The sequence below is a fragment of the Cydia strobilella genome, chromosome 7 (genome assembly GCF_947568885.1).
Source record: "Cydia strobilella chromosome 7, ilCydStro3.1, whole genome shotgun sequence".
In the NCBI taxonomy this organism is placed as follows: domain Eukaryota; kingdom Metazoa; phylum Arthropoda; class Insecta; order Lepidoptera; family Tortricidae; genus Cydia; species Cydia strobilella.
This window is the reverse complement of record NC_086047.1, coordinates 13,631,653-13,658,335: the sequence shown is the minus strand read 5'-3', so window position 1 is coordinate 13,658,335 and position 26,683 is coordinate 13,631,653. Positions and strand designations below refer to the sequence as shown.

The following is a 26,683-nucleotide window of genomic DNA, read 5'->3' as shown; positions in this document are numbered from 1 at the left end:
GGTACCGGTCAAGGTTGGCGCGCCATTAGGATGCGATTATCTACTTGCCACTCGTCGAGTCACGCTAACCACTCGACAGTACGGGGTACTTTCCATTAACACGTTGTATCGCTTTGCACGCGACTCTCTTGCTTTTTGTTTTTCTGGGAGATTATCTGGGTTACTTACCGAGATTTTAAAAATCAGATTGTGCTGTGCTCTAGATTTTCTTTTTACCCTTTTAAGGATTCAGTTTCCCAGTGGTTGTATACGAAATAATGTTATGAATGTTTTTGCAACCGTTGCTAGGTTTATTATACTTAAATATAGAATACTGCATAATTCCAAAAGTTCAATGACATTAATTTCGGACGAAAGAGGACGAATGACATAGCATTTTTGAAAGTCAGGTTCAAATTTCATTGCAAGTTTTCTCAACATTCTGGTTTTGTTGCGTGATTCTTTTTCACCATCATAAGCTAGAAACTATGACGATTATTTTGAGTTCCGTTCCAATGAGATATGCTCAAGTTTATTCTCGGTCCAAATACTTAACAAAATCGACGGTCTACTTTACAAGTTAACACTCTCTAGGAAAACAACCCAATAAATAATAATATAATAAGCTTTACTTCGCTCAAAAGTTACGTTTCTTTATTGTTTTTTTTCCTCTCAGTGCACCCACCTTGACGCTTTTCTGTTTAGCCCTATGGTTGACTGGTAGAGAATGCCTATAATGGCATTAAGTCCGCCTGTTGTACACTTTTTATGTGCAATAAAGTTTAAAATAAATAAATAAATCGAATCGTCGTATGAGTCGCTTAACTTCAAATTCGGGTAAATCCAACTGTCAGGTTTTGCGATTTTGGTATTAAGTAAAGGTAATAGGGTACATATTTCCTAAGAGGGTCGAATGGATGTATCCGAGTTTGAAGTTAAGCGACACATGTGTGGCTCGCTACCAGTTGTCAATTGTAATTATAACATTTTGCCGTAAAAAGCTAATGAATGAATTTGAATTATTTTATACAGGAAAATTACTATATTAAAATAAAATGATGGTATACGTGGTTAAGGTATTATTCGGGCCTATCCTGTTTATTACAATAAACCGTGCCAACGCATCTACATTTAATGCCCATATCGAATTATTAAACGGATTGAATAAGGTATTTCTCGGATGTTTGGATGAGAAGTAAAAGCTAAGAAAGCAGAAGCACATTCCTGTGTTTTACAAAAGAATCAGGGAAAATGAACACTATATAGCTTTGCCAAAATTCATTTCGGAATATACCTACAGTAAATAATGTCTTTCCTGTAAACTTCGTCTGAGAAACTTTTTGTTTATCGACGAAAAAGTCGGTCGTGCTCGTTTGCATGCAATCGGTGTTCGGATCTAGTACCGCGGCTACGGCTGAGCGACTCGTTCGAGAGGGAGTTTCAAATTAAGGCCCTATTCTCTCATCTCATCTTGTCGGATAAGAACGCTGGCATAAAACAAAAGACACAATATCTGTTTCGCGTTTTTAGGGTTCCGTACCAAAAAGGTACAAAAGGAACCCTTATCTGCTGTCCGTCTGTCTGTCTGTCTGTCACATTGCTAAATATCTCGAGAACTACTAAAACTATGGATTTCTAATTTGGAATAGTTATGAACAACGCTACCCCAAACACATTGGAAGTGTAACTTTTTTTAGGGTTTCGTACCTCAAAAGAAAAAAATGGAACCCTTATAGGATCACTTGTGCGTCTGTCTGTCTGTCCGTCTGTCACAGCCTATTTTCTCCGAAACTACTAGACCAATTAAGTTGAAATTTGGTATACATATGTAAGTTTGTGACCCAAAAATGGACATGTAACGTAAACAAATAAAATTTAAACACTACTTTTGGGGGGTAAATGAGAAAATTAAAAAATAAAGTTTTTCAAACTATATCGTGTTACATATCAAATGAAAGAGCTCATTGTGAGAAACTCAAATATATATTTTTTATAATTTTAGGATAAACAATTTAGAAGTTATTCAAGAAAATAGGCAAAAAATGACCATTCCCCCCTATATCTCCGAAACTACTGGGTCTAAAATTTTGAAAAAAATACACAAAATAGATACAGATTACAGGAAAACCTATTAGAAATATGCAGTCAAGTGTGAGTCGGGCTTAATTACTTAGTTTTTGATCCGACCCCAACGGGTTTTTAAAGACATTTCACTCACGTTTCACATAAAAAATATGAATAAATAAATAAATAATGTATGTATGTAATGTATGTGTGTTTAAATTGCGTAAGGAACCCTTAGAACGCGAGTCCGACTCGCACTTGGCCATTTTTTTTATTTTTATTAATTATGAAAAATGCTTAATATAAAGAGGGTGCAACATTTCAAAGTCATGTTACTAGGTCGAGTGAGATATCATTTAAAAGAGCTCGAATTAAACATAACAAAACAATTTTTTTTTGGTTTTCATAGAAATAAAAAAAATACTTCTGAAGGAATATATATAAAAAAAAAATATTTCCCCCCTTATCTCCGAAGTTTACCAACGAAAAAATATTTTTTTTACATAATAACAACATTGTCATAAATATTACAGGAAAAATATAATCACACTTCTATCTTGAAAACTTTTTTTTAATTATCATAAAACATTTTCTAATTTAATTTGCATTTTAAGGCCTTTTGCGGGTGTATGCTATACTTGAAATGTCTATGAGACTACACTAAAACACCTTCTTTCAAATAAAACAAAAATTGTTGAAATCGGTTCACATGATAAGAAATTATCTCTGAAAAACCAACATACATACAGGTTTGACAAATTAGTTAGCCAATTTTCCGATAGATGGCGCTGTACACAATTACGCTTAGTATACTTCTGGTCAAAAGTCTCGTGATTCTATTTACACGAGAAAATTGAAAGTTTGTACAGAACCCTCGGTGCGCGAGTTAAACAAACTCGCACTTGACCGGTTTTTTAAATAGGTTTTGCGTTGGCGTTAAGTTCGTCTAAAGGTTTTTCTTTGTAAAAATAAGCATTAGATTGATTAAAAAAGTAAAATGGTTAAAAAGTAAAATAAAAGTAAAGTAGATGTCTAACGCAATAATAATACTGTAAAACTCAATTTAATTATTTTGATGTAGGTATTTTCACACAATAAATACCAAAATCAAACGAATTTTCCAGCGCCACTTACTACTTATACTGTTTCCGTGGTAGTATCTAATTTTACCCATAAAACTCCCTTGAGACTTCAACATATTAAATTATGATATATATTTGTATACTTTATTGGTACACTCATTATTTGCTGCCTGTATTTAATCATCTTTACATGACTATTATAATTGGGCTATCAAGTACGCTTCAAGACTTCTAATGAGCCTTAACTCAATGTTTGCGTTTTTCCATCGATAAGTTTTTTTGGCACGCACTGCGATTATTTTTTTGCGGTAGGTATCAGTACCGCAAAAAGTGTAACGTACGGCATGCTTCATAAGCGCACGCACTTAAAAGACTGAAACAGCAAGAAGTTAATCGCAGTGCGTTCTAAGCCTTAGCTTATTCTTGCATTGCATTGGAATCATGAAAGCTTAACTAAGTATTTAAAATAAACTTTAAAATAAACAACAACAATAACTTTAACTAAATAAAAAAAAAAAATTAAGTTACGTGCCGTTATGTATGCCGCTTGGAATTGCACACCTGTAAAATCCAGCCAGCCGGCAAATCCAGCATTGCACTTCCCTCAGTATACAGATAGTGCATAATCCTTTACAATCGTATTTTCATAGAAACGCACGAACGTGTTATATGCTATTTCGGTCAGTCTCAGTACAAAAAGTACCGATGTTAACTGAAGTAGCATGACAAATACGAACGTTTTCGAGAAAATACGATGGCAAATACATCTGTACTTATACCTGTCGCGTCGAATTATGTTCTTATGACAGTTCATTTTTATATGGGTTAGCTGTCACGTAAAATGTTTATAGATATTAATTTAATTAGAATTTGAGTAATAAAAAATATAGTAAAAACATATTTCTTCAATTATATTTTAAATTAAGCCCAACCAAAAGAGACTTTAAGCAAACTGTCATAGGGAACATCATTCGACGCGAGAGTTAAATATTTAGGGATGATGACACATGTTGAATTTTATAACAAAATCTAGTAAAATAGATAGCAAATGAGTAATTTATCGCAGTAATGTGGATATTAAAATAACATATGGAAATGATAAAAAAATACAGGATCTAAGTTTCCAAATTCAAAGTTTTTTTAACTTCCAAAAATGAATCAAGTAAGGGTACCATTCGATTCCTTACATTTAAATACAAAAAAAGATTGTACGGCAACTATATGCATAAACGCAATATTCCATACATTCAAGATGGGCTCTCGGTGACCGTGACGTCACGTTCACTTATCGTACGACTGTCGGACTTTGACTATTATTTCTGACTTGTATTGCTTTAATGCACTGGGTCCCATATAGACATTAGATCCCAAAAACAAACCTGATCGATTGACACCATTAATAAAAAAAAACATCTAGCCTATAGGAGCTTTCGATGTAAACACGATCTTTATTCTGTTGTGTTAAGTCTGTCAGGGAATCTAGATATTTTTGTCCTTACAGTATCAACGTAAGTAAATATTAACCGGTCGGCGACAGCGACAGGTATAATTTTTACTATAGTGTCTTATAACGTACCTGCCTATCGATATCGGCATGCTTTTTCATCTTTCCAGATGGTATGTACATGTCCGTTCACATAATTTATAAAATATAATATTACCGGGTGTGATGCGGGTGGTCCTCCTGACCGCTGCTGCGCTTTCTCTTGCGCTTGAAGCACCAGTCCTGGCCCATCGCATCACAGCCGGCGCGTCGCGAGCCTCCCGCGCCCAGCGCGCGCTTCACTCGCACCTCCCCACCATCACCTGTAGCCGGGCCTTTTGCGGCAACGTCTCAACACTGGCCAACCTTATCACCACAGTCACCGGCCTGATAACCGTCAAAGTTCACTTGCACATTACAACCATTAAGTTTGTCCGGACTTTGCTCGCAAAATCCTTTGAAATGTTGCTGGACAGTTTTTATTCACAATCACTGGCTGGATAAAGGTCTTCTGATATTTGAAAAAAAAAAATAGGCTTAGTAAAAATATTGGCTTACAGGGTAAACGTATAATTTATAAAAAAATATTTATTTAGAATAATCGTTTCTGTCATGAACAATTGGACACACGTTTTAGTTATTGTTAAAATCGTTTTACACGAGACGATTTGTACGGCTGAGATGTAACATTATTATTATTAGTTTCTATGGTTGCTGTAGTATAATTATAGTTAGAGTAATTTTGTGTAACGTTTTATTGTTGTGTTGTGTAATAATGTACTGTAATTTTAATAAATTTCAAATGTTAATTAATTGGAAACACTTTTTTATCGAGTCTTTGAATTGCTGAGGCGTATGTAAATTAAATTCGACAAATTTATGGTAGAGGAAGGGATTGCCACTTTTCTTTAGCAACGCGATTTCCCTCGTTTATTGAGGCTTCTTGTCTTGAGGAACATGGTAGCATTACTTTTCTTCTGTACATATTTATTTGACGTTAGCCCAAACATATCTAAGATAATTATAAATGTAGTAGTAGTAGTAATCACTTTATTGTACACAACACAAGTATACAGAAATAAATTACAGTAATGGAAGTACAAAGGCGAACTTATCCCTATAAGGGATCTCTTCCAGCTTGGTAAGTAGATGTATTCTGTGAACCGCATTAAGATTTTCACACAAAAATAGAAAAAAAAAACAATAAATTTTGGGGGTCCTTAGAACTGAAACTCAAAAAATTTTTTTTCATCAAACCCATACGTGTGGGGTATCTATTAGGCCTTCAAAAATTATATTGAGGTTTCGAATAGATTTTTTTTCTAAACTGAATAGTTTGCGCGAGAGACACTTCCAAAGTGGTAAAATGTGTCCCCCCCGTGTAACTTCTAAACTAAGAGAATAATAAAACTAAAAAAAATATATAATGTACATTGCCATGCAAACTTCCACCGAAAATTGGTTTGGACGAGATCTAGTAAGTAGTTTTTTTTAATACGTCATAAATCGTAAACCGCAATTTGCCTTTCATTAAAATCAACTCAAATACATATAAAAGGGGGCTCCCATACAACAGACGTGATTTTTTTTGCTTTTTTTGCGTAAAGGTACGGAACCCTTAGTGCGCGAGTCCGACTCGCACTTGACAGGTTTTTTTCTGTCTAAAGTCAGTAAAGATTTAATTCCACGACATTTTATGAGACTCTTTTTATGAGATTATAGTATGAATGTAGTGTGATTAAATCAATTTCTAATCAAACTCATTTTAACATAAACACATTTTAAAACAAGAAAACCTATAAATTATAACGTAATCTTACGCACATAATTCATCACAAATAATACAAATTGAAATTTAAAGTTCAAAATAGTTAATGAATCTACTGTATTAATATTATCATATTTATAGAGGTAGGGTAGGTATCCCAGAAACCAAAGCGGTTTAATTAAACAAGATACAAGATGGGATTATACTACGAATATTTAAATACCTACACAGACTAAGAACGAACAGAATAGATAGATGTTCAGTTGTACGTGTTAGCTAATACAAAAGTTATATTTTTGTACTTTTGTAACAATGCTCAAGAAGAGCAATGAAAACGGGTCGCTTGTTTAGAATTTCCATTATATTGGTCTTGGGTGTACGTGGGCAATTTCATTTAACTTGTACTTTAAAGCGCGACTTAAGTCGTGTTTCAGTAACGTCTAACCGTCACATTCAATCCTGACAAAACGTATGGGATGTGACATTGACCGTCAGTTTTGTTACGATTGCTAACCGGCCGATAATGATACACAGTTAAGTGAAAATGCCCAAAAGATTTTGTCGCTTAAACACACTTACCCTTTTAACGTAAAATAATATTTACGCCTCTGTTTGTTGTCTATCTTTGATATTATATACTCGTAACATCGCAGAGAGAATTTAGGGAATGTAAATATATTTAGATAACTACGAGTATATATAGTTTAAACTACTAGTCTTCAAATGTGAACTTTAATAAGATTTAACCAGTGTTTAAGCGACGCGTATAATGTTCAAGGATTAAGTTAAGATGAAACTTTGTTAATATCGAGTTTGTTTCTTTCGTGGAAACTCAAAAGGTTTAAATTATATTTGTTATAGTTAATCTAACATTTTTTTTATCGATTGTTACGCTTCGAGTTTTTTTCTTTCTTTGCTTTAATAATTTTGAACATTAATTTGATAGTTTCAACTCTGCTACTTAATTTGTCGCTTATCTAATGAATGTTTTCATATGTAGAATGAGTATTACACAGTTCAAGTGTAATGTTCAATTTATTAAATTTTATTGCGCTAGTGAATTCCTAAATAAATAAACTGCTAAATAAAATTTTAATACAAGCTAACAATACACTTAATAACTGGAGACATAAAGTTCGCCTCGAGCGCTAGTTTTTGAAAAAAGAATATATATATATATATATATTAAAAGACTGCATTTCAGGGGATCCATCAGAAAATGAGCGTTCATTAGCAAACCGTCCAGTAAAATGGTAGGTGATGATTTTAATGTTTCCGTCAAATACCTTTCCGGTGTCCATAAATCCAGCAGCAGATAACAACATCGTCCATTGTCCGGAGTTTGTTAGTCAAGCAACAAACGTAAAATAAATTTTAAAATGTAACTCCAAAAATATTTGTTATAAATAAAAACATCTTTTTGTGTAATAGAAATAAGGTAACATTTTGTGTAAGGCTTTTCATACCGCGCCCGGAGATCGATTACAGGTGTGTCAAAATCAGATGGAAAAGGGTTACGCCCCGCCCTAGACAGAATGATAAAATGTTGCGAACTTGTACCCGCACCATGAGTCACTGACAGTGTCAAAACTGAGATATACGCTACCGTCTACGTAATTTACTTTCTATACATCTCGCTCGTAATCAAATGCATATAAAGTAAGTCACGTTATCGATAGCGTTTGTGTCATTGCCAAACTGGTGGTAGCCACACTGGGACTGGGGTCAAATCAGTTTAGTTTCCGTAGGCTATGTAAAAAGTCCTTAAGTAAAAGTTAATAATTGTTTTCGCGTTTTAGAATGGTTTTTGATAGTGATGAATCTATGTGTTTGCATTATACAAATAAATAATCAATACAAATAGGAAGAAGTACTTAAGTATTTGTAAGTCGATATTTGGCTGTTTAGATACTTGAAATAACAAACTGAAGAGCAACGAAAACGGGTTCTTCTATATGAAAATTTGTAGTGTATCTGGAAGCTGAAAACATTCCAGTTTGATTTTAATTCTAGCTCAAGAAGATTGTTAAGTAAATCGACAAAATACAGTACAGAATATGACATTACGTTATTCACTGTCTACAGTAAACTGTAGGGGTGGTTATATTTTAGGTTGACACATAACCTTTCTCTAACTCTTTCAGCAAAAAAATATTTATATACCAAGAGCTAGAAATGTTTACATTTTAAATTCACTTAGGTTATCTTAAAATTCTTCAAGGTAGGTATTTTATTTTGTAGCCCTGTAGATCCACTAGCACTATTACATTTTTAGGTGTGCCTTGGGCCTTTCTACATGTAAATAAATATGTAAAACGTGTGCTGTTTGTTTTTATGTTCGTAGGAGTCTCAAAATAAATTATTCGCGCTCAAGGTGCACATCCTTAGATTGTGTGACCGCTAGTAAGAATAGCAAGATAGAGCAGGTCCGAAAGTGAATGGGTTCCCGTGACATTTTCTAATACAAAAACTTCTAAGGGAGTTCATTAAAACATATTTTAAATAACTAAACATTAGTTACCCATGTTGTGAACTTTTATAGAGTAATTGGTGTGAACCACTTCACAACACCGTCAATACAAAAAAAAATATTAAAGGGGGCCTTTGCCCGGCATAAAAACGTATAATATGGGCTGATGATAATAGTGATTAAAAACACGTGTAGATAAAGTAAAAATTTCGTAAGTATCCTGTTTCGGCATATTACAACTTTTATAATTTTCATCTCGTCAGACTTTTGCGGCGCTAAGCAACGGCAGGCAATTAAAGTCTCTCGTTAGCCTTGGATCAAAATCATCTTCCGATTTTTACCTATCTAATCTTTGGAGTATTTGCGGTAATAAATTGCCTACAGCGCCTCGAGGCAACCCGACACCGTCGCACCAGTGACTTTGAAAATGCGTTTAGTCTACGTACATCTATTCTATATTAATAAAAGAAAGTTGAGTTAGTTCCAGTGCTTATAACTCGAGAACGGCTGAACCGATTTAGTTGCAATTTGGTATACAGATAGTTTGAGTCTTGGGGAAGGACATGGGATACTTTTTATCCCAGAACTCACCCCTCAAGGGGTGAAAAGGGGGGTGTAAATTTGTATGGGGAATCAATAACCGCTGAACCGATTTAGATGAAACTTGGTATGGGGATAATTTGAGCTGTGGGAAAGGATATAAAATAATTTTTAAAAATGGGGTGGAAATTTATAGTGGACCAATTTGGGGGACGCAGACGAAGTCGCGGGCAAAACCTAGTATATATATGGTGCATGTATTCCTGTTTCGTGGCTGAATACTTGCTATTTGTTCCAGGAAACAGTAAAAAAGACAAAGTTTAGACTCAAGAACAGGATCAGTTACAGTTAAAAATCAGTTTTATGACTGCGCGTATGAAATCTAACATTTAAAACTCGCGTTTTTAATGACGTTTAATGCACAGATAGTAAAGCCATATACATAACACATACACACATCATCAATATCGGGCAGAGTCTGGCAATGTACGACTGTAGTCTCTTATAGAAGTCGGAGCCTAAACGCTTCAGCAAAATGCTCTCGCCATGTACAAAGCAATTAAACATATGTATGTATGTATGTATGTATGTATGTATGTAAACACTTCATTGTACATAAGACAGATTACAAACACAATAAAAGAACAAAAATATATACAATGTACAAAGGCGGACTTATCCCTATAAGGGATCTCTTCCAGTCAACCTTTCAATATACATAAAGCCTGTCCACGAAAAAAAGTGGCCATGCATAATAGTGTAAATCTTTTATATGAATGTGAATTTTCAATCATCACGTTTTGTACGTAATTTGTGGATATCAAACTACATACTAAAAATACAAACATGATATACCGTTAGATTTGCTATGAATTTTAGCAATATATATCCCATGGTACCAATGTTTTCTTGTACAGCGTCTTTTGGCAGGCTTTACCAAGTTTTCCTGCAAAATATATTATAGTTTTTTTTATTGGATAATCCAAATTATACAATATGACGTCCTCTTTTCACAAAATAAACAATTTTTCTAATTGTATTCAGATTGAGATAGTTCTGAGGTTCTTTAACTTTGGTGAATTTGACTTTTTGACGAAAAAATGCCTCTCTTATAAAAACTACTTTCAGTGCTTGGAGTAGAAAGTCTTCCTGTGACTTCCACGAATAGAAATGAGTTTCAAGAAGTATTTATTTTAGTAAGATGACATTCTAATCTGCCTAAAACAGCTTGTAAAAATACAAATACAATTGTGACATTGTAGCGGGAAGCGAATGAAGATTGTCAAAAAACGCTGTACAAGCAATGAAAGGTACGATGGAATTATTTGGCGAAAACTCACACAAACCCATACATTAAAATACGATTTTATTTTTGTTATATAGTATTATATATACAAATTATTAAAATAAAAAACTTCTTGAAAATGTACATTCGGTAAAAAGATATACCAGATCATCCACGACCACTTTTTTCCGTGGACATACTTTAGGTATATTATTAAAAATAATTTTATCGGGTCTATTGCGAATGTATTTTGTTAAGTACCTTTATTTCCGACCAGTGTTTAGTTGTGTTACAACGGCCTGCGACGTGATTTTTTAACTAACGTGAGGGCCACAACTCAGTTGAATGAACTGAATGAAAGAATGAACTTAGAACAAACAGGGCTAAGTGAGTTGCTAGTTTAAACAACGGTAATTGAGCTACCTCCGTTTGAACGCTATTTGCAACCATGTGGAACCCTAAAGATTTGTAAGGCTCTACGCCAAGGATGGATTTAGCTAAAGGCAGACAATTCGTTCTGCCTAACGCACGCTCAAATGTATGAATTCTCGTCGCGACTCTCGTAATAAGCCCAAGGACAACGTAGATGGAACAAAACGTAAGGCACTACTCGTCCACAGCAGAGAAATGCTCGTATTCATATTTTATTGACGCTACAATGGAAATGAGTAATTTAGCATAAGGAAATCCATAAAGATCAAGTTAAGATCTATATAAAATTAAGTACCACTTTGTGAGAAACCTCTCTAGCAAAAGGCTCGAGTTATACATATTTAATGTGTTAGTTAACGTACACATGGATATGATGACGTGCGTCACTTACTGCGCTTCTGTTTACTTGAATGCTGAATTCCATATTTACATGTGACCATTTTTGATTTTATAACAGCCAACCGAAGTCGTTAGAAAGAGATTAGGAGACTTGAATATGGTATACCCTCCAGTGAATGAACACCCCCCAGTGAATGAACAAAATCCCGGTTTATGTCTAAAATAAGAAACAGCAATGTCTACCACTTGTTGTATTTTTTTTCTTTTTAACAACTATAGGTATGTCCTATGCTGTGGCAATACGTGATAAATTTATTTTCGACCAGTTTGAATGTGACCGGCGTTTGAAGTTGACGTGTTTCTGGTTTTGAAGTTTTGAATGGAAATATTAGATCCTAGATAAGAACAGTGTACATTTGGAGCAACATATGAAGTGCTTATTTAATGTTTACCTGTACAAAGCTTAGTTATTTGGTTAGATTAAGAGTTAAACCTTCTATAAATTTTGACGACCAGTCTGGCCTAGTGGGTATGTGACCCTGCCTGTGAAGCCGATGGTCCTTCGAATCCCGGTAAGGGCATTTATTAGTGTGCGAAATGTGTCACTTAGAGATCATGCAGTGAAAGAAAACATTTATTGTTTGAAAATATAACTGTCTATTTTTTGTGTTAGTGTACAACTTATTTAGTTAAAAATAGGCCGTGTACTTTTCAGGTTGATCTCATCGTAAAGAAATAGTACGTATTGTCAGAAAAAGTTAAGAAAAACAATTTTATAAATAAAACAAAATTTCAGTATGACCCAAATACTTTTAAGATGACCAAATTTAATTTGCAGTTGGTTGGTTTTAATGTGTGGGATAACTCCAAGGTTAAGTTTGTACCTTGATCATAGCTCATATTTAATTATACGAACGGGTCTACCGCCATTTAATTTCATTGTTGTTACCTTAAATTTCGACGTTTCAGCTGTTACACCAGCTGTGGTCACGGAAAGACTGACGTCCCAGCAAAATGTCAATGGAGATCTAAGTAAACAACACTAAACCACCCGAAATTAGTTTATAAAAATGGTCAACCCAATGAAAATGAATGGTGGTGGAATGGTAAACCCGATCGTATGATTAAATAAGTGTTCAAAACGCGAGAGTTTAGTCTTAATCATAGCTTCTACTCGTATTCGTATTCGTAAAAGTACCTAATATTCATTGCATCACTAGTATTTATCATGGAACTACCAGTACGGATTATTAAAGGGAACAAACGACGATATTTCACGGTTTCTATTTAGCAATCCTCATTTTAAGCCAGGGGGATAATAAGTATAAGCCGTTCCATAATAAACGAGGCACTTTCTTAAGAGCTTATTTGCCAAAGGAAATATTATTTTTCCTTGTTGTGTTTTTAAGTTAGAATTTTAATATTTTGTTTAGTTAAATAATAAATGTAAAAATAATATTGTCTTCGGTTACCGCGATATTTACTCATGACATAAAACTATGAAAACGGATTATATCGCGTATATTGAATTTATTATACATCCCGACGTTTCGAACTCTTTACAGCGTTCGTGGTCAACGGGTGATTGAGGACAAATAATTTAATGTTAATTGAAGCAAATAATTTGAACGCTTAATAATTTTAATGAGTTTTTTAAATTGTTGCACATGTTTGACATACCTATTTAATTGTTAATTTATTTAGGTGGGTATACTTATTTTATGTCACGTGGTAGCTTACAATGCATTTTGGATCAATGACCCTAACCGTTGACCAAGGTGTAAAGCCACTAAACCAAACTGTATACATACTAAAGACTATAACTACCTACATAAATGTCTACTTTTACGAGTAGGTAAGTATACATGTGAAATCACATTTCTTATTGAATAACGCATCAAATAAATACGTATCGTAATTATAATTAGCCCAGAGTAAGGTTTATAATATAATTTATAAGAAGATGATAATATAATTGTAACCTATGTTAATATTTACATAATTAAAACCGTTCCTATAACAATAGCTAGTATTTGTTTACCAGCTATAATTGCTAACAGCAACGTTTCAAAACATAAAAGCGCTCATCTAATTTAAGTTCATTAAAATTCATCATTAAGACTTTTACGCATATAGAACATCCCACATCCCACAATATGTATGTATACAAACTATCAACAGTACTGTTGTTAGGCGTCGACACTGAACTGTCAAGCGTCAAACGCTACTGGCATGTTGTCGCGGATGTTTTATACAATTACTGGTTTATACATTGGATTGGAATCGGGAGATCGTGTTGATAATTTCGAGCAAAAGTCGCGCGAGACACGGCGCGTTCGCGGCAGGCACTGATGCCGCCCGGGTCCGACCAGTGACGTCAGAGAGCCCTGCCCCGCGCATGCGTACTCCTCTGGCATACTCCAAAACTCTCCACGAGGGCCCTCCATCTCGAGACCTCAACTTCGCTTTGGGATTTAATCGATTTTTAAGCTGCAGTTTGACGTTCAGGTGTGTTTGATGCAGATCGGCCGGTATTCGTGGGAAATAGACAACTCCTATAGTGCTATATGCATTATGCACACGTGTCAGTAGGTACACAGGCTGCTTTGAGTGTATATAGCAGAGCGTGAATGAAGTTCACGCGTTCAAGGACCTTGACGCCTTTACTTGTTATCTAACACTGTATATATACATATGTCGGTACATATTACTTGAAAAGTAGTGTTTTATATTCCTTCGTAATGTAGAGAGCATTTTATTAATGAAGTATGCTATAGTTAGCTTGAAACAGAATAAAGTACAGACAATAAACTTAATGCTATAAATATGGCATTGTCTTAGGACTAACCATACGACCAAATATATCACTTCCCGAGTACACCATTATTCCCAATTCTCATTTTCGTTGACCTATTTGTTTAAAAAGGGTGTTACTGGTATAGCATAATATATGTGGGTATAATTTCACACACAATAGAGATGATAACGACTTGAAAGGGAGACAATATAGTTATTGTTTTGTCTCACGAACAGTTCTGTCACAAAGTTGCGAATTGGGCTCCATGGCAACTATAATAATAACTATATTTTTTTATCCCATAGCTCAGTTCTTAGTCTATCGCTTTCACCCAATAACCTTGATGTTTATTTTAGATTCCATCAACTCTCAATAGACACCCTAGCGGATGCTGCCTCTGCGTGCGTCCCATGACAGGGGCAAGGGAAGCATCCGCTCGGTATAACCCTTAACTTTTATTTAAGTGTCAAAAGGGCTCCTACGTGTTGGCTTCGGCTCCGTGCACGCCTCCCAAAGGTCCGGAACACCATTGTTCCGTAATGGGAAACACTATATAACTTTTAAGTAAAACAGTGGCGATGGCGATATAACATATAACCCTCGAGCTGTAAATATTGCTATTAATATTCAAAATTAGAATTAACTTTCACTTGAACTCATTCGGCACTTACCTACTGGGCGAATTATATCGCATGCACCTACTTATTGTGATTCCTGAGAAAATCATGAGTTTAAGACCGCTCACAAATAGTCGGATGGAAGGTCGGACAACGGATGTACATAGTAATAGGGTCCTGTAGGCACCCGGATGCTTCGTAATAGGGTCCTGTAGGTACCGTACCATAGTACCTTGACAATGTAAAATTGTACCCCGGTTTAAAATCAGAAATTTAACCCTAAAAGATATGCGTTGGAAATAATATTTCCATTAGGGTCTAACGTTGAACCATCGAATTACAAAAGCATTGTTTCAATATCGTGACGGTAACGTTCGATACACCTCATTAGTTGCCTACTGAATATCTGTCATGTATGAAGCATCGCTGAAGGCATTATTTACGCGAGTTCGAAAAAGTGTGCTGGAAGCTTTTATTTTACCACGACGCTGATAAACAAGCATACGCCTCACGTACTTAAAGGTTAGTAGACACCGTAATCTACGGATGATTGGGACACTTCTAGTGTCACGCGCACGTTGCCGACCGATACGCATACGAGAAGTGTTGACAGCTTAAGAAATAATGTGTGTCTCGTCATTAACACAGTGCCTTCTCAGAAATACTCACTCATCAGGAATGACATACCTATGTGTTTACAATAAAAGTTGGTAGTTATTGCGGCTGCATTTTTTGTATGGAGGACGTACTATTCCTTTAGGATTTGAACATTTAAAACTGCATAGGCAGTATTACAAATTTTATAAATATTCAGCTTATAGTTTTCGAGTAAGTCAAGACAAAATGCTTTATGTGGTGAAATTGGGCAAAACGGATACACAGATATGCTTTTATCCTGCCCGGTACTCGACTCCTCATGAACAATTATTTTTATTGGAGTATCATTACTGAATAAGACGCACCAGACAGTTCCTAGTAAATAAATATTGCAAAGTATCAAAATAATGGCAAATAGCTCCATTGCAGCATGGTGCTGGCGGAATAGCCAGCGTTAATTTTTGATATGAGCTCACAAGGGTAAGAGCGCTTTCCCACTGACGTCCAGTTTTTTGCGGGTACGGTTTTCTGCAGGATCCCGTTTTAGTAGTATACGTGCTAATATAGTAACATTCACACAAGCATTCTGTTTGCGGGATCCTGCACACATAGTACAGAAAACGGGATCCTGCAGAAAACCGTACCCGCAAAAAACTGGACGTCAGTAGGAAAGAGCTCTAAGTGTTTTCTCTGTATGAGTACTCCATCGGAATGGACTGCTTTGTCATGGTTCGAATTTAGTTAAGTTCAGTTGCAATAATATTAGTGTATTTAGAATGTTAATTTCTTTAGTGTGTACGCGAACACCATAATTTGTCCTTACGACGTATTCAGGGGCAACATTATCATATTGCGGCGTGGGTAATTAAATATTCTCGCACCCTCCAGTGCGACGTTTGTTTTGAAACGTGCGTAGTTTTAATTAGAAGGCCAATTCTCATCTACTTATAATGGCTCCTCTACACGATGGCCTAGCGCTGGACCATGGCCATGCGATGGTTGAGAACACGCACTATGGAATGGGCCACGTGCAGATGCGTACGCACCAGCGCCTTTGATGTGCGGACGAAAAACTGACACCGTGGCCATCCCATCGCCATCCCGCCGAGCCGTAAGCCATCCGACACCACTACCCTCTCTACACGCTGGCCCATCTTAGTGGGCCAGTATGATGGCCCATCGTGTAGAAGAGCCATAAGGCACACAACACACACCCATCAAGTTACCATCTTAGCGGTAAGCTAGAGCCAGATCTATTACTTATCTCAGGCGGTAGGTATGAGCTGCCGAACCGAACCGAAGTGATAACCGCTATCTGTAGACCCTCGACTCGTGCTAATTTTGACGGTCTTAGGACATACACTATTTAAATTTTAAATACCTAACTTATTTACGACGCATAACCTCGTCCTGCCCAAGCATTTTTAAACAGTTTCAGATTTGTGCCCAATGTTTAATTAAGGAAATTTTTGTTTCGGTTTCAGAATTCCTGGGTAGAGCCCACATAAAGTTTTCTTTATTGACGGCCCAATTCGAACAATGCTTATAAGTTGTCACAGCGATACGATAGCGATCTGTCAGTGTCAAAAGTGATATTTCTTCAACCAGTAACGTCACTTATGACACTGACAGATCGGTAATCGGTATCGTACCGCTGTGACATCTTATAAGCATTGTTCGAATTGGGCTGTGAGAATACATATATTGCTGGACGAGGTCAATTAATTACCCCTCACCTTCAACTTCAACTTCAAAAATCATTTATTCAAGTAGGCTTAATAATAAATTAATAAGCAATTTTGACAGGTCATACAAAATACAAGTAAATATTACAATCATTAAAAACTGTAATAGATGTCATATATTAAAGAAAAAGTGACGAAGCCCTCCAGTGGTGAAGGCCGGATTCGCAAGTTTGGCGGAAAACTTGTTCATAGATGGCAGCACCAGTCTCTCTCGCTACAACGTAAATCCGTAAGGAGCTCGTTTAGGAGGTGCAAGCGCGCACTGCTTGCCCTTAGAGCTGGTCAAAGACGCCTAGTCTTACTAAGATGGCATATAGTCGAGAAATTCGGACGGGCACCGGCGTGGCGGGGTGGCCTAGGGGTTCATGGCGTTAGCCGCGATAGCTAAAGACGCCGGTTCGAATCCGGCCTTCACCACTGGAGGGCTTCGTCACTTTTTCTTTAATATATGACATCTATTACAGTTTTTAATTTATATATAGTAGTGTGACTACTTAAAAAACACAAATCAAAATATTTAACAAAATAATTTGATTTGTTCCCAAACTTGTTCATTACAATCATTAATTAAAACAATAATAATTGTTACACTAGCAGGGATGGTTCAAGGTACTTAGGTGTACTAGAGGATAGTCTTGGCACCCATAGAAAGGCCCACTACCATATATTCGAACTTTAAAAATTCAGTACTTCCACGCAAGATGCAATTTAAGTAACGTCAAATCAATATCAAATATTGTTAAGAGTTTAAACGTTTAAATGCGGTTGCAGGGGCCCGATTCTTAAAAGCTTGTAGCTTGTAATACAAGTGGAAGTCCCTTTCTAACAAAAGCAGTCGTTCAGACCCAGCTAATTACCGTCCAATCTCAGTCACTTCCATACTCTGCAAGATTATGGAGCGTGTACTGAACAAGCGGCTCCTATCATACCTAGAGGATAACGATTTACTCAGCGACTCTCAGTACGGCTTCCGCGGGGGTCGTTCGACTGGAGATCTTCTGGTGCATGCTACTCATCTTTGGAGCGAGGCAATTGAGAGGCACGGTGAAGCCCTTGCGGTATCTCTCGATGTCTCTAAAGCATTCGACCGGGTCTGGCACGTAAGTTTGGTGAGCAAGCTTCCAGCATATGGGATACCAGTTGGCCTGTGCAACTGGATTGAGAATTTCCTGAGCGAACGTTCCATTCGGGTGGTGTTAGATGGCTACACATCTGACCAATGGACTATTAACGCCGGCGTTCCTCAGGGCTCTGTTCTGTCCGCGACCTTATTTCTGCTACATATCAACGACATGCTAGTCCCAGATACTTTTGGATATGCCGATGATAGCACTGTCGTGGACAGATACCTCTCCAATGCTCGGGCCAAAAAAGATGAGGTCCAATCTTGTCGACAAGCTATGGTGGACCGTCTGAATTTGACACTTAAGGCAGCGTCCGATTGGGGCGACGCTAACCTGGTCAAATTCAACGCAACCAAAACGCAGGCGTGTCTGTTCTCTGCGAAACGGAGTCCTTTCGGCCTGACTCCTACTTTCCGGGATGTATCCGTACCGATATCCAACCATCTTCAGCTACTTGGCACGAGTATCTCGTCTAACCTGAGCTTTGGGGCGTATATTGAATCTCTGGCCAAATCTGCAGCTAGACGATTGGACGTCCTCTCTAAGGTCAAGCGGTACTTCACACCGGGGCAGCTTCTTCAGCTTTACGTAGCTCAAGTCCGGTCGTGTATGGAGTACTGCAGCCACCTTTGGGATGGGTCCGCCAAATATCAGTTAGCCGCCTTAGATTCCATAGACAAACGCGCTAGGAAGCTTATTGGAGATGCGGGATTAGTAGAGGCTAGACTGCAGAGCCTTGAACACCGTAGAAAGGTAGCTTGTTTATCGGTGTTCTACAGGATACATTTCGGGGAGTGTGCGATGGGATTACATAATTTAATCCCCCCATCTCCATTCTGTCACCGTGGGACTAGACGCGGACTTGCGTTTCACCCTTACGTCGTTACTCTGCCACTGATTCGTACTAAGCGCTATGCATCCAGCTTTATCATACGAACGGCTAAGGAGTGGAATTCACTTCCTGCAAATATATTCCCAGTCCACTATAACTTGGATCTTTTTAAATCAAGAGTGAATAGACATCTTTTAGGTAAGCATGATCCATCCTAGACTGCATCGGCACTTACCATCAGGTGAGATTGCGGTCAAGTGCTTGCCTTTTTGTAATAAAAAAAAAAAAAAAAAGCTGTCAAAAAGTGACATCCGCTTGTATTACAAGTTACAAGCTTTTGAGAAACGGGCCCGGTCTGAATAGGGTCGACGAAAATGGTCGATTGATATACATATGAATTATATGTATGTATATGGTTAAATAAAACTCTTCTGTAAGGCCCAAGATACACTTGTAAGTTTTACTTACGTGGGTAGGGACACAGCTATGCTACAGAATGAGAGATGAATTATCTTTATCTCATTTTAACAAACAGCTTTGTACCCCTACTTACGTAAGTAAAACTTACAAGTGTATCTCGGGCCTAACATAGACCAGAATACTGCCCTACCACGTATGACAATCGTACACGACATTCGAATACTCATTAATTTCTTTACCATATTCTCGCGCAATAAAATTCAAGGTCAACTGATTTCGATGTTATGCGTAGTGGGGTAAACTGGTGAGCGGCTGACGTCCTTCGAACTTTTTATAATTAATTCAAAAGTTGTAAGGATAGTCACAATCAGTAGTATATATGTATAGTCAGCATCAATAGAAGCGTATAGGGAGCGTACATAAACTGTAGGGGGCAGCACAGGACACCTTTGTTTATTGGCGCGAAGTGTACGAGTAGATGTCAAGTTTATGCTTCCAATATAACGTACAAGATGGCAGAACCTACAATGCATAAGAAAACGTACGTGAACTGTAGAAGGCATCACTTGCTTTGGCGTGAAGTGTCAATGTCACAGTATTTGTCACAGTTTATGTTTCCGATTCAGGCAAAAAGATGGCAGACCCTCCAACACGCACGGCCCCTATAAACCAACGCAAAGTATCTGCAACGGTTTATTTGTTCTATATATACAGAATGGTTAAAAAATAAGTGCATTCCCGTTGCCAGGGAGTTTTTGGGATTACCTATATACTGAGAGACTTTTAGTATGGGACCAACAACGAAATTGCGAAAAAAAAATTACCCTCCCATAGAAAATGGACCAGCCAAAATGTATGAAACAGCTAAATTTTTTTTCGCGATTTCGGGGTTGGGGTTGGACGCAAAGTCTAAAATTACGCTGCTTTTGATGCTGACTGAACAAGTAATGTTGACAGTTCTTAATGCGGTGATGTAATTCGGCACGTTAAGACTTGCAGATTGCAAACATGTTGCAAGCCGCACATAATATTTGAGCAAATAAGGTGGAACTGTCAAAAGCTTTCGAGGTAGTACGGGGTCTACGTCGTATCTCGTAGCAAAGTGAGAATGAATCACCACATCGCTACGAGTGGCCTACGTGCCCCTACGCGCGTAGCCCGGAGCGGAGCGAGGAATTAGTAACATAACATTGCATTGCGTAGCATATTCAATGTTGGCAATTTTCATAACTAAGCGCTAGCTGGGATTTGCCGTCCTTGCGCTGGAGACAGATTCCGATTATAAAAAAGGATAAATACCAACAATTAATAACTACGTCCCTCTCGCACCAATATATTAAAGCGAGCAAGACGAGAATATTTGAGAATCATAATTTGTAGTAACTTATTATGCCTCCTGGCTTTAATTTATGTTTGTACATTTGCAGTCTGCACCAGTTTCAGAGTGGCGTAGGGTATTTTAGGATATATCTCTTAAAGGGCATTTGCGGTGTTTTAAACGGTAAAATGACCTCCTGCGTGTTCGTAAGAATCTTGAATTGTCGTGCTTGTGGTAATGACAATGAAATTATTATTACGCTGCACAAATGTCTTTAATTATGTATAAATATCTGGGAGCTTTGCTCGGAATACATATAAAAACTCATAAATGCGCGTTTTCCCAGAGATAAGACCTAGCTATATCGATTTTTCGCCCCTGAAAACCCCCATATAGCAAATTTCATCGAAATCGTTACAGCAGTTTCAAAGATCCCCGAAATATATATTTAAATATATACAAGAATTGCTCGTTTATAGGTGTAAGATAAGATAACTATGTACTCATAGTATTTAGACCTTACCATGGATCATTCGACCATGATATTCGGAGTAAATGCATAAATTTCTCAACAAGAATTAAGTTATGCTCCTGCGCACATCGCTGTCATCTTCATTGTGTTTAATTAAAATAAGACGTTTTTAACAGAAAAAAAACAATACTAGTGGCTCCGTTAGCTGTAGACCTCGCACCTCGCGTTAAGCTTAGAAAATGTAGTGAATACTTAAGTTCGTCGAGTCAGTTATCACAGTGAACTCTCGATGATCTTAAGCGCCATAGACGCTATTGGCGCGTAAGTCCTTTATGCCAAATTCCGTATTTTGGAAATGTTCCAAAAACTGCATCGACAAAAAAAATCTATTTAAACATAGAATCTGGTCACAAACTTTCACAAAAATAGGTTTAGAATTGCGACTTGTAAAGGAGAACATCCGGACATTACGAAAGCAAAATGCGCGAGTCAAAACGGAGACCTTCACTAACGCTTCGGTCAATAAATTTTATAAACATGCGAAAATCACGTTAAATAAATTAGTGCGTTCTAAAACTTGTAAAACGTTTTGTATGTTGGAGCTACTAGCGCGTGAAGTGTCGCGTCAAGTGTCAAAACTCGTATTAACCTCATACTCATGGAGACTGTATAAAGGAGCCAAATCTCTATGTATGAAAAGTGTCCATCAAAAAACAGTAATTAGGCGGCGCCACCATACACCGAAATACTACCAAAAACAACCTACGTAATTTGGTCGGGTTATTTGTTGCCTTATATGGTTCATGTTATACTCATGTCCCAGAGCCTAACTAGCGCCACCGGAGAGATTAGGAACTATTATTTAAAGCTTAACGCGGTCACTTTTACAACAATTCTGCCATAAGAGATTGCGATCCTTTCTGTACCATCCATACTCATACTTATTATTCATATTTACTCTTATGACAATCTTGACACTGGCGTCAGCCATACGATTTACTCAATATAGGTTTCAACCACAACAATAAGGCCAACTTCAAAATAATGTCATTTTGTTATCATCTGCCCGTGCGTCTCGCGCCAATACCAGTACGAACAAGTACTTATGAGTGAAAACAACAAAACAACAATCACAAAATATTGTTATAAGTGTTACAAGTGGTTAATTTTTAGGATTCCGTACCTCAAAAAGGAAAAAAACGGAACCCTTATAGGATCACTAGTGCGTCTGTCTGTCTTCTCCAAAAATACTGGACCAATTACCTAAGGTGCAATTTGGTACATTTATGTAAGTTTGTGACCCAAAGACGGGCATGTTACGTAAACAAATGAATTTTAAACATGGGGGCCACGTTTGGGGGGTAAATGAGAAAAATGAAAAAATAAAGTTTTTCAAACTATATTGTGTTACAAATATCATTCATAATTCATAATTCTTTATTGCAACCATGGTACAGTATAGATGTAAATTATAATATACAATGTCTCACATGAACCCTGTAAGGGCACAGCATATCAATTGCAGCATATCAATATCAAATGAAAGAGCTCATTTTGAGAATCGTAAATATATTTTTTTGTAATTATAAAACAAATAGTTCTGTTATTTAAGAAAATAACCAAAAATTTCGAAGGGGGAATGGGCCCTTCGAAACTACTGGGTCTAAAATTTTGAAAAAAATACACTAAATAGTTCTTTACAGACACACACAGATGACATATATAACAGGAAAACCTACTAGAAATGTGCAGTCAAGCGTGATCCGGACTTAATTACTTAGTTTTTGATCCGACCCCTACGGGTTTTTTAAAGACATTTCACTCACGTTTCACATAAAAAAAATACATTGTTAAAAATTGTGTAACGCGAGTCCGACTCGCACTTGGCCGGTTTTTTTAATAGGCGTGACTCGAAAGCGGGGTATGATCGGGGGAGGGGGCAGTGCAGGGTGCAGGTGAGCTCTGACGTCACGCGCGTGACGTCAACGCCGGGGGCGGGGCACCCCGGCCGTCGACCTTACTGATCAAAGCCGCCAACTGAAAACCACAGTATATCTTTACACGAAAAACCACCTTAGTAACCAGATGTTAAGTGATCTTCAATTTGTTGAACTGTATTTCGAAAAAGCTACTTTCAGACAAAAGAAAAGTCAAGTAACTCTCAGTGTAATAGTAAGAGGAAAAATGTGGACCATCTTCCGAAATGATCGGAATGAAGAACACCCAGCGGAGTCGTTTGAGTATAATATATTATTTTGCTGGAAATTTTGATGAGCGATAATGTAATTTAAGGTAAGTGCAAATTAACAGCTTTTGCTTATTTGGGCGTGTATAGTTGCGGTTAAATATTATAGTATACTAAAAACGAAACCCCCAGCTCTGTCTTTTCACTTTATCAGGTAGTACTTACACTTACTAAGTACCTAGTTTGTTAGGCATAAGTTTGGCCTACATCAGTACCTCGGAAAAAAAAAAGATTCCTACGTACACTGCTCACCAGTTACTCTTCGAGACGTTTTGATAACGTATTGCAATAATTATCAGGTCATTGCCCCACATTTCCCCTGATAAAATAAAAATGAATACATAGGGAAGTATACAAAAATAATTTGCAAGATTTAAAAAAACAAATTTTATATGCCGAGTCTCAATGTGTGCAGTACTACATATATAAGCTACTTCCATAGAGTAACTTATACTAGAGCGCTGCGGTACTGTCATAGTAAATTTTGTAACCCCAGTAAATTCACTGCCATCTGTCGACACATTTTAAAACTAAAAATGAAGATTTATAAAAATACGATAAAATGTATTTAAATATGGGTAAATGATTTTTTTATTTGCATTAATTATTTTTATGATTTTGACCCATGTTCTTTCACTGATATGCGTTAAAATTGTTAAATAACAAACGAAACCGTCAACGCCATCTATACGACAGTAGGCCAAAGCTAGTAGCGCCCTCTGATCGAGAATCAAATTTTCTTGATTTTCGAGGCACGTTTTTTCCTTAGACTGTATCCATCTATTACGGAGTTATATCTATCTTTGTTACTTCGGTAAATTAATAATAAAACCGCTAATTTCGGTAAATTAGGTGGTTAATAAAACAACATAAAACCAAAAATTGCGAAGACGACCATTTTACAGCCACTTATTAATATCTTGGGACGGTTTTATTAACAAAGAAGTGCATTTAACATATTATTAGAACCAAAGAACTATATTCTGATTACAAGTATTACATCATTTACATACGCTCAACGTCTTTATTTTAGCGCCATCTCTTCATAACAGCCTGAACGTTGACAACTTGCCAACAACAAAGGTTACGCGTCACGTCAGCTTGTTTCAGTCTGAAAAGCGACGCCTTGAGATTCGCGCGTAGTTCATAGAGGGCGTTTACCATGTAAACTTGCTTATTTGCCAATCCAATAGAGGGCACTTCAGGACAAAAAGCGCTATGGAAATTATTTGGTTTAGCAATAAAAAATGAACTATGAAATATCAAACATCATTTATATCTCTATCTCATCCTACTTTTATGACATTGCAAGTTTGTTTTTCTATACCTCATATTAATGGCATATACACATTTTCAGTTTTCTGTGCTTAGCATACCGTAACATTTATGTCAAAAATAGCTCACCTTCAGCGTACGCTCGGTACAGACCGTGACCTAACTCGTATATGCTTCTTTTAAATTAAGCCTTTTTAAGGGAGAGGGAATATATTTCCCACCAGATTTTGAACTTTATTTCAAAGCGATAGGGTTCATTTTTGCTTCCTGAAACGCTTATGCCTTTTAAAGAGTTAATAAACTATATTCCAATTTTACACGTAAGGTATCATACTCAGAATTTTATTCCGTGTCACTTAAAAAAAAACTAACTACCTAACTATATTTAGTAGGTCACAATCGCCCCGCTTCAGAAGCAAGTACCAAGGTAGAGACGGAGTTGAAATTTTACAATAATTGCTTTTATTGAGGGAAAGGGGAAAATTTTGGCACCACTTAGATATTCCATTTTCCTTTGTCACAGAGAACCCTTTTAATAACGGCAAAAAATCCAATACAATTTAATTGTCTGTGATGACTGTGATTGCCGCACAAGCGTTGGAATCACAATATGGCGTCCTAAAATAACCCGATTACAGAACCATTGATACAACCTCGAAATGTCGAAAAACGGTTTTGGATAGAGTTATGGTGAATGAACATAGTTATAAAAAACTAATGACAACACGCCGTGACAATTTGACTTACAAAAAATCATTGACAAGTATCAAATTGCAAGAAGTCTTGATCCAATATTTTTTGAATTATAACAAATAATAACAAATTTTCAGGGTCCAAGTTGAGTAATATAATTAACTATTATGCGTAAGCACATTCAATAAAGTAAATTATAACTTTTAAGGTTTCATTTATATTTCATCCTATAAATTATTTCAAGGGGCGGGCTAAAAAGTTTCTTAAGTCTACTTTGGTTGTAAACGCAAGCTGGGGAAATGCGGTCGTTGCATAACTGTGGTTGCGGTAATTGTGTTCGAAAAGTGGTACATTTAAAGAAAAATCAAGCTGGTTGGTTGACTTTAATAACAATACTTCCGTGAGATGTAACCTTTAATTAAGTACCTAACGTTTATGAACTTGGCCGACTAATCGGCCATCCGAGCGCCGACTAGTCGGCCAAAACCATAGTCGGCACATCACTACTTTTTTCCTTAAATTATCTTCCTACCCGTATGTGAAGCATATCACGAGAAGATAATCCGAGGTAGTCTGTTCGGAAAGAGAAGAGTCGTGGACTCAAACTCAAACTCGAATGATTTATTTGTAAACATAGGTAAAAGTGTTGGTCAGTACAAAAAGTATTATATTTAGAACGCTATTCTTCGCCGACAGGCATACAAATTTGAAATTAGGTATACACATATCAATTTATTATTATATATTAAAATTTACTAAACTTTATTGGAACAAATTTAATAAAAATATAGTAACAAAACTTATAAACTAAACGTAACTAAAATATACTACCTATCCTAAACCTTAACTAAAAATAAAAATAATAATTCACCCCTCGGTAAGGTGCCGTAGATGCTGGCAGCATTAACCCGCTGAATTACAATACTAATGCGCTGTGCGAGGAAGTGCTATGAGAATATCAATTAATAGTTATTTGTTATACAAGGGTGCAAAGTTGTATTTTACCCGCGAGTGTGGAATTGAAACACGAGCAAGCGAAAGGATTCTATAGTTGAACCAAGAGCGAAGCGAGTGGTTCTAAAACAGAATCCTGAGCGTAGCGAGTG

The 26,683-nt window shown here is 36.7% G+C and overlaps 1 protein-coding gene across 10 annotated transcripts in view; it reads right to left on the bottom strand.

Moving 5' to 3' along the window:
* Positions 1 to 26,683, bottom strand: part of LOC134743219 (3',5'-cyclic-AMP phosphodiesterase) — a 597,682-nt gene that overhangs the window by 190,186 nt on the left and 380,813 nt on the right. Inside the window, exon 1 of one of the 10 annotated variants that reach the window (XM_063676617.1) lies at positions 4,787 to 4,972. The exons of the other annotated variants lie outside the window; for them this stretch is intronic. Within the exon in view, the coding sequence (XP_063532687.1) occupies positions 4,787 to 4,860 (74 nt within the window). The 5' untranslated portion in view covers positions 4,861 to 4,972. Of the gene's footprint in view, positions 1 to 4,786; positions 4,973 to 26,683 lie in introns of those variants that run through there. 10 annotated transcript variants of the gene reach the window in all.